Here is a 9,583-nt window from a genome sequence, read left to right as displayed (position 1 = left end):
GATGTATGGTTTGTTAGGATCGGACAATATTTGGCCGAGATACAACTATTTGAAAATCTGGAATCTGAGGGTGCAAAAAAACATCACTACTGTTCATATTCGAGAAAGCACGAGGGGTAACAGAGAGCAATGGGTCGTACTTTGGGCATCTCAGAGACGATGAGGCTGAACTGATGGTCACACAGAAGTTTCCAGAGCGCCAGCGTCTGATAGGAGCGATGAACCAACTGCTGCATGGCTTGAAGAGACGCTTTCTCATACGCTTGAGCCTCCGCTGAGGAGCAAACATGAGGAGATGGTGAACACCTGAGCGCTCACAGATACACAGAAACTCACTGAAACTCACTGTGGTACTTCCTCTGGAGCTCCTGCTGCACTTGCTGAGAGCTGGAACCATCGGGCCGCATGAATCCCAGAAGCCTTTGCTGTAGGTTTGCTGGCGAGCTGAAACTGAGGAGGTCAAGTGAGTTATGGTTAAGCATAGTTATGGTTATGTATTTTCTTTTAAGGTAATAAAACAATTGTTCATAAAATTAAGGAAAAAAATAAAAACAAATAAATTAAACATTACTAAATATACCGAAACATAGAAAATAAAATACTTAGATAAAAAAATACAAACTAAAGTTATATATAAAGTAATACATTAAAAATAAAATAAAATAAAAAATAAGCCAAATAAAAACAATAAATAAAAATAGCTACACTAAATAAATTAACAAATGTTTATATATTTATTTGTTTTGTGAGTAATTGTAGATCTTGCAGCATTTTACAGTAATGCATTATTTTGACTATTTATTTGTTTATTTTTAGTAGTGGCAGATTTTTTTCTTTAACAAAAATAAGCATTATTTATTTTTTTATTCTTGAGTAATGCCAGAAAAAACATATTTTTTGAGTAATTAAAAATAACTAAACTAAAAACACAAAAAAACTAAAAGTTTTTTTTTTTTAAGTTATTTTCCTCAGCTTGTTTTGTGTCTCCATGTGTTCGTGGTTTGTGTGGCGTCTGACTGGAGTCTCATTGAGACGCACAGGTACCTTGGAGCAGATGCTGTCGTCGCTGCTGTACAGCAGAGGGCAGATGTCTCTCAGGTGAGCGCTGACGGTGTCTACACACGCGCTGTCTTTGATGTACACGTTAATGAGGGCGGTGACGAGAGCGCCACTCAGCTCGCGTCCAGAAACAACCACATCCTTAAAACTCACAGCCTTAATCTGGTCCTGAAACTCCTGACAGAGAAAGAAAACCAATCATTAGGGATTTAACGATATCGGAATCTCACGATACGATAATATCACGATATGAAGTCCACGATGCGATATTTATTGTGATATTTAAATTTAAAAAAAAAAAAGACAAATGAAAAAGGTTTACATTTTAAAGTTAAATTATTCTATCTAGTGCAATTTTGATTTTTTTGCACCCTCAGATTCCAGATTTTCAAATAGTTGTATCTCAGCTATCTTGTTTGTATCTTGTTTTACAATATGTGACCCTGGAACACAAAACCAGTCTTAAAGTGTCAATTTTTCAAAATTGAGATGTATGCATCATCTGAAAGCTGAATAAATAGCTTTCCATTGATGTATGGTTTGTTAGGATCGGACAATATTTGGCCGAGATACAACTATTTGAAAATCTGGAATCTGAGGGTGCAAAAAAACATCACTACTGTTCATATTCGAGAAAGCACGAGGGGTAACAGAGAGCAATGGGTCGTACTTTGGGCATCTCAGAGACGATGAGGCTGAACTGATGGTCACACAGAAGTTTCCAGAGCGCCAGCGTCTGATAGGAGCGATGAACCAACTGCTGCATGGCTTGAAGAGACGCTTTCTCATACGCTTGAGCCTCCGCTGAGGAGCAAACATGAGGAGATGGTGAACACCTGAGCGCTCACAGATACACAGAAACTCACTGAAACTCACTGTGGTACTTCCTCTGGAGCTCCTGCTGCACTTGCTGAGAGCTGGAGCCATCGGGCCGCATGAATCCCAGAAGCCTTTGCTGTAGGTTTGCTGGCGAGCTGAAACTGAGGAGGTCAAGTGAGTTATGGTTAAGCATAGTTATGGTTATGTATTTTCTTTTAAGGTAATAAAACAATTGTTCATAAAATTAAGGAACCAAAAAAATGGAATGAAGATCAATAATAAAGTATTTCAATATTTTTAGTTTTTAAATAAATAATAATAAAAATAATTTACTAAATATATTTAAAAAAACATTTTTAAATAACTAAAAACTAATTATTTTTTATAGAATATAAATAATTTTTATTTTACATTTTATTACATTTAAAAAAATAAATAACTAAATATTAAGTTAAAAGTTAATAAGTAGATAACTGAAAATTAGTAAAGAAACAAATCAAATACTAAATAAACAAAAACTATTTTTTTATTAAAAAAATACAGTAAAAATATATATTTATAGAAAATAAAATCTTATAAAATTTTATATAAAATATATAAACATTTTTAACAGTTTAACAAACTAAATGTTAATAAATAAATATGACTGAAAATTAGTAAATAAAACTAATTAAATACTAAATAAAGTTTTAAAATACATATATTTATAGAACAAATATAATTTGTATTAATTATCTTATTAAAAATGTATTTAAAAAAAAAACAAATAAAAAAAATGATAAATAACAACATATCTGAAAATTAGTAAATGAATTTAAAAAAAAAACTAAATTCTAAATGAATTAATAAAAAAAAAACTACAAACTAAAGAAATAACTATGTTTGATTTATTTAAATAAATGATAGATCTGCTGTTGAGCTGAAACTGAAGAGATCAAGTGAGTTAGAAACCCAGCGTGCATTACTACAAGATGACCATGAGAGGATCTGAAGGGCACCTACTTGCCCACACCCAGAGAAGTCGGACTGAACTGGGAGTTTTTGTCCAGGAACTCCTTCAAACCCTGAAGCTCCAGCAGTACGACCTCCAGATCAGATGAACTGGCCGTGCTCTCCAGCTAAAACCAAAGCTCATCATCAGAGAAATACACAGAGCGCGGCTGGAACTGATTTCAGGCATGTTGCGAATAAACTAAATGTTTGACTGGCAGAAGTCTTTTTCTGATTGGCTAAAAAAATTAATGAAAAACACTAACCCTAACTAAAAAAGTTAAATATTAATAAAAAATTAAAAAAAAAAGTCAAAATGAATGAATAAAAATAAACTGAAAGAAAAACGAAGCTTGACAAAAAAAAAAAAAACTAAAAAATAAGACAAGCAAAAAAAAATAAATACATTGTTACAAAAACTCTGGAACACAAGCAGAGCAAAAATGTAAAATTGCTGCAAAAATCTGGCATTACTCAAAAAAAAAAAATAATGCTTACAACATTTTTGTTAAAGAAAAAAAGCTGCCATTACTAAAAAAATAAATAAATATTCAAAATAATGCGCCAATAAAATGCGCCAAGATCTACAATTACTCACACAAAAAAAAAAATAATATATATATATATATATATATATATATATATATACACACATAAACATATATACATATACATATAAACATATATACATATAAACATATATACATATACATATATACATAAACATATATACATATACATATACTTCAAAATCGGTGCTTACTAAAAAACCTAAATAAATAAAAACGAAATAAAATAACTAAAGCATTATTGTAAAAATGTTCATAAATCTGTAATTACTCACAATAAACAAAATAAATAAAACAAAAAGCAGCATTTTTGTAAGAATGCCCCAAAATCGGTCATTCCTCATAATAAACAAACAAATTTTTAAAAAACGCACAAATAATTTTCATAAAAATCTGGCATCACTCAAAAAATAAAACTAATAATGCTTACATTTTTGTTAAAGAAAAAAAATCTGCCACTACTAAAAATAAAAAAATAGTCAAAATAATGCATTACTGTAAAATGCTCCAAGAAAGATCTACAATTACTCTCAAAATAAATACATAAAAACAGTTTTGTTTTTAAATGCTTCAAAATCTGTGCTTACTAAAAAAATTAAATAAATAAAAACGAAAATAAAATAACTAAAGCATTATTGTAAAAATGTTCAAAAATCTGTAATTACTCACAATAAACAAAATTAATGAAAACAAAAAGCTGCATTTTTGTAAGAATGCCCCAAAATCGGTCATTACTCATAATAAACAAATAAATAAAATAAAAAACCGCACAAATCATTTTCATAAAAATCTGGCATTACTCAAAAAATAAAAAAACGAATAATGCTTACAACATTTATGCTAAAAGAAAAAAAATCAGACACTAAAAATAAACAAATAAATAGTCAAAATAATGCATTACTGTAAAATGCTCCAAGAAAGATCTACAATTACTCACAAAACAAATAAATACATAAAAACTATTTTTTTTTTTTTAAATACTTCAAAATCTGTGCTTACTAAAAAAACAAAATAAATAAAAACGAAATAAAATAACTAAAGCATTATTGTAAAAATGCTCAAAAATCGGTCATTACTCATAATAAACAAACAAAAAAAAATAACGCACAAATAATTTATCATCAAAATCTGGCATCACTCACAATAGTCACAGTCTGCCTGCCTTTGGTTATGGTGGTCTCCATCGAAAGACTCCCATCCCAGATGTTCCTGTTTTAAAGCATCAACATTAAAAAAAATGAATGCAAAGAATCAGCGTTTCTATTTTGAATCGATTAATCGTTTTGCACAAGTGTTCAGAAGTCACAAACGCCTGTATTTGACCGTAACACTGACTGACCCCAGTATACGCGTGAAGTAGATACTGATGCCGTTGTGTTTTCCAGAGAAGATGACCTCGGGTCCAGACGACACCGCGCCGCTCATGCTCATGGGAGTCGCTGGGATGTAAGGCGTCGACACGGTCGGCGGGAACATGCCTAATGAGTCGAGATGAGTCAACCACATATTTACACACAACAGCAAAAAACACACATTCATAAAACGGCACTTGTGCAACATTCACTTTTTATGATCTGATCGGATTATTATTATTAATAAAATGATATTCTATATTTAGAATAACAGGAAAAAAAGATAACAAAAAGGGTCTGAAATACAGTAGGGGTGTGAATCGTTACTGGTTTCACGATCACGATGCATCACGATTATATCAAATTTATTTTGTGCATTTTTATTAAATCATATAAGCAGGACATTTTTTTTAAATAATTACAAATTAATAATAAATCAAAACAATTGTTAAGAACTTCAGTAGTATAGTATAGTATTTCAGTCTGGCGAGTAAACAAAAAAATATACTAGCCAAAGGCGATTCAATTGCCAAGGTGCCCGTAGAGGGTTGATTGTGACTTTTCATCTCACAAATCTATTTTTACCTAATTTCAGTTGTTAATTTTTTTTTTCTAAATTTGTTTTCCCCCCCTTTTATTTTTCCTGGATTCCGTTTTGATATTTATTGACTGTTCTAATGGTTAAATTGAATTTTAGTAATCAAAAACTGTCTAATTAATTAAAATCATGAAACTTACAAAATAAAGCAATTTATTAATTTGAACAAAAAATTTAATTTTTAGTGCACTGTTTTGGTTTTTTTACCAAAATTCTATTTTAATGGTTTGATTAAATTTTTTATAATCACAATTTCATTAAGTGTCTAATTAATTTAAATGATAACTTCAATTTTTTTTGGTAATAAAAAGTATCTAATTAATTAAAATAATGAAACTTATAGAGCAACAACTATTTCTAACAAAAATTAAATTTTTACGGCACTATGAACTGTTTGTTTTTCCTCCAGAAATTTTGTGTTAAGCATTAGAATTAAAATTAAATTTTTCTGGCAATCAAAAAAAAAAGTATCTTTTAGTCAATTAAACAAACCCTTTAACTTTCTGGCAAGCAAAGTGCTGCATAACAGATGTTTACTCTTAAAATTAAAACATGGATGAAAACAATTTGATTATTCCTTAAAAAAATTAAGATTTAATTTATCATTAGTACTATTATTATTATTATTACATTAAGACATTCTACTGTACCATAGTAATATATTTATATCACAATTTCAAGTTCAACACAATTTCAACAAACTTTTATTTTGACGGGTTGCCGTGAAGACCTTGAAATGAAATTAAATGAAATGTAAAATACTCAAAGTGACTCTCAGAGCAGTTCTGGAGATGAAGTTCATGTACTTTTGATCTATTCAACCAAAACTGATAAATTCCACGACATTCCATGTTATACAGTTCAATAAACTGATAATATCTCACAATTCTCAGAACTGTGAGGATAAAAAAAAAAGTGGGAACTGAGAAATATCAACTATTCCATGGTGGAAAACAAGCTTGCACAAAAAAATTAAAATAAATAACATCTCTGACCTGAGCTTCCATGAGGGGCTTTTTAAAGGGAAAGGAATCGTGGTTGATGCACCACAGAACGTCGCTGTCCTCTGCCTCAGACGCGGCCATCAGCAGAACTCCTTTACTGTAGAGAGCCTTGTGAACTTTAGCCGGTTTCTGGAGGGTGGAGGACGCAGAGAATCCGGGTGGCAGACGCACATGCACCAGCGCCAGCAAGCAGGGCCGGGCCGAGATGTGTTTGGCGTTCGGAGGAGCAAAAGGGATGGTGCTAAAGTAAAGACGCACACCTGCACGACACACAGAAACACAATTTAAGACCTTTCCACACACGAGATGTTGTTGTCGTTGGTGTCTGAACATAGAGATATATTTATATTCATAAATGTGCATGTGTTTTTATGCAGCTCAGAGTATTTTTATAACAATAAAGGATGTTTACGACAAATGACAAGCACCAGGTATTATAGAATCAAAATCCATTTTAGATCACAATCAGAAGTTATTACAAGCACTCGATGATCGTTTAAAGTGTGGTTTGAGCAAAAACATTACATACATTTTGAAATGTAGCTTGATGCTAATTGTACCTCTAATTATATTTTCTTCAAAGCATTATGGATAGTTTGTGCTGATGAAGAACCAAAAGTTATTTATCTAAGGGTGTATTCACACCAGGAAAGTCCACTAGTTCACTTGCTTTGCCTATATAAATGTGTGCTATTAGGCGCATATCCAATCATTAGAATGGAAGCTGAAGGTGGAAACAAATTAAATAAGCCGTCATTTATACTCATAAAGGTAAGAATAATACATCGTTCGGAACTGTAAAGGGTCTATTTTTATTTGTGTGCACTCACAATATCAAGAAAACGTTGTGCTTTTGTAAAATAAAGAAAACAAATAGGTTGCACTTGCCGTCTCGGTCTTGAGCAGGAACGCTTCACAAAAATGCACCGAAACGCAGCGAATATTTCCCTTACAGACATGATGAATATATCTATAGAAAGCTTTAAATGACTACAAAACGAAATAATTCAAATCCAAAACAAAAACGCTTTCATTATGTAATCCAAGATGCATTTCTTTCTAAAGGCGCGTCCAATGATGAGATGGCAAGTCAGGATCGTCAATTTCATTTTTGCGACACTGACTCAGAAAACACTAGTTTATTAATAGATCATTCAAATATCTCCTTACTATTTCCCCCCAACATATAAATTAAGCTTTAGCCTATTTAGTGGCTGTACGCCATGGTCATGAAAACTCATCATTTGCATGTGTTTTTAAGCATTGTGGTTCTTTTGTAAAATAAAGAAAACAAATAGGTTGCACTTGCCGTCTCGGTCTTGAGCAGGAACGCTTCACAAAAATGCACCGAAACGCAGCGAATATTTCCCTTACAGACATGATGAATATATCTATAGAAAGCTTTAAATGACTACAAAACGAAATAATTCAAATCCAAAACAAAAACGCTTTCATTATGTAATCCAAGATGCATTTCTTTCTAAAGGCGCGTCCAATGATGAGATGGCAAGTCAGGATCGTCAATTTCATTTTTGCGACACTGACTCAGAAAACACTAGTTTATTAATAGATCATTCAAATATCTCCTTACTATTTCCCCCCAACATATAAATTAAGCTTTAGCCTATTTAGTGGCTGTACGCCATGGTCATGAAAACTCATCATTTGCATGTGTTTTTAAGCATTGTGGTTTAAAAACAAGTTATTTAAGCCATTGAAACGCAAATAACAGCACTACATGCGCAAGCTGTCTGTTTCTGAGCGTAATTTCTGCACTTGGGTCGGATCGAGGTCGGGTCATATTCACACCTTAAACGAACCGTACCAGAGTTCGTTTGGAAGCGGATCGAGACCACCTCTTCGGCTGGGTCTCGGTACGGTTGTTTGGTCCGCACTCGAGTGTGATTACTGTATTCACATCTGCCCAAAAGATCCGCACCAAGAGGGGAAAACGAACTTGAGTTTGATTCAATCGAACCAAACAAGAGAGGTGTGAATACACCCTAAATGTAATGCTGTATATTGAGCAGTGGACGATGTAAAAGCCATATACGAGATACCGTATTGGCCCGAATAGAAGACGACCCTGATTATAAGACGACCCCCCTTTTTCCAGATGTACCTTTGGGAAAAAGGCTTTTTAAAAACCAAATCTTGTTTTTTCTCATTAAAACACATTTTGTCTTCAATTATTTTCATATTGCATATTTGTCCTATTTAAATTTTTGTTTTGAAAGTATGGTAAAACTGGTAAAATGTACCAACAATCACATTTAAAAACAATATACACTTGTTGATATACCATTAAAAAAATTAAAAATAAATAAAATAAAAAAAAGAGGTAGCCCATCTGAAATAGGACATTTAGGCTATCCATCTAATAGTAGCCTACCAAAATCTTATTAACAGTAGAAGTTAAATCTTACTGTAGTCTTCAAATCTGGGTACTGTCTTACGTTTTAAAATCACAAAGAGTTTGGTCCCATCAGACTAACGTGACCGTCATGACTCATGCAGCTGTAAGCTTTTCTTTTTCTTTCGTTTTTACTCGCGATCTTTACAACACGCATTACATTACGTATTTCATGGCACACTCGTTTTATGCGTATTTGGCGCCACCTATTGTTGTGGGTGTATTATTGACATGTCAAAGTCTAGACCCTGAATATAAGACGACCGTGTTTTTTCAGATGTATTTCCAAGAAAAAAACATCGTCTTATATTCGGGTCGATACGGTACTTAGGCTACATGAGGAAAAATGCATTGCTGGTTGGCGCCACGTAGCATGCAGGCGTGAATTAGTGAAAGCAACATTCGTTGGCAATTTGCATCACGCTCAGTGCGAAACGGCCTTTAGAGAAGATACAGACCCAAGATGCATTGGAGTCTCCATTTCTAAATCATACCAGCATGAGTGACGGCCAACAGCTGACAGTCTGACGACTCTGGGCGATCAATTACTGCGATCTGAACGATGGGTTTGAACACGGAGCGGTCGATCGTCCTGAAAAACAGGCAAAGACATGCATTTGAGGTGAAAAATGCATTACACAGGAAAACTTAACATGAAAAGCAGGATTGCACAACATAATGGTGACCATATCTGTGACTTTTTAAAATGCATTTTCATTTTTGTTAAAGATTACATTTTTATTCATAACAAAATGTTTAGTTTTTAAATAAAATGATGT

The 9,583-nt window shown here is 32.7% G+C and overlaps 1 protein-coding gene across 1 annotated transcript in view; it reads right to left on the bottom strand.

The window, feature by feature from the left end:
• nup155 (nucleoporin 155) overlaps positions 1-9,583 on the bottom strand; it is a 33,082-nt gene that overhangs the window by 12,101 nt on the left and 11,398 nt on the right. Inside the window, exons 11-17 of the mRNA XM_016245086.1 lie at positions 6,383-6,651; positions 4,777-4,985; positions 4,580-4,646; positions 2,881-2,996; positions 1,936-2,039; positions 1,730-1,863; positions 1,045-1,236 (exon numbers count right to left, since the gene is read on the bottom strand). Of these exons, the coding sequence (XP_016100572.1) occupies positions 1,045-1,236; positions 1,730-1,863; positions 1,936-2,039; positions 2,881-2,996; positions 4,580-4,646; positions 4,777-4,985; positions 6,383-6,651 (1,091 nt within the window). The remainder of the gene's footprint in view (positions 1-1,044; positions 1,237-1,729; positions 1,864-1,935; positions 2,040-2,880; positions 2,997-4,579; positions 4,647-4,776; positions 4,986-6,382; positions 6,652-9,583) is intronic.

The sequence above is a fragment of the Sinocyclocheilus grahami genome, unplaced genomic scaffold (assembly GCF_001515645.1).
Source record: "Sinocyclocheilus grahami isolate Dianchi unplaced genomic scaffold, SAMN03320097.WGS_v1.1 scaffold745.1, whole genome shotgun sequence".
In the NCBI taxonomy this organism is placed as follows: domain Eukaryota; kingdom Metazoa; phylum Chordata; class Actinopteri; order Cypriniformes; family Cyprinidae; genus Sinocyclocheilus; species Sinocyclocheilus grahami.
This window is presented reverse-complemented; position numbering and strand designations above follow the sequence as displayed.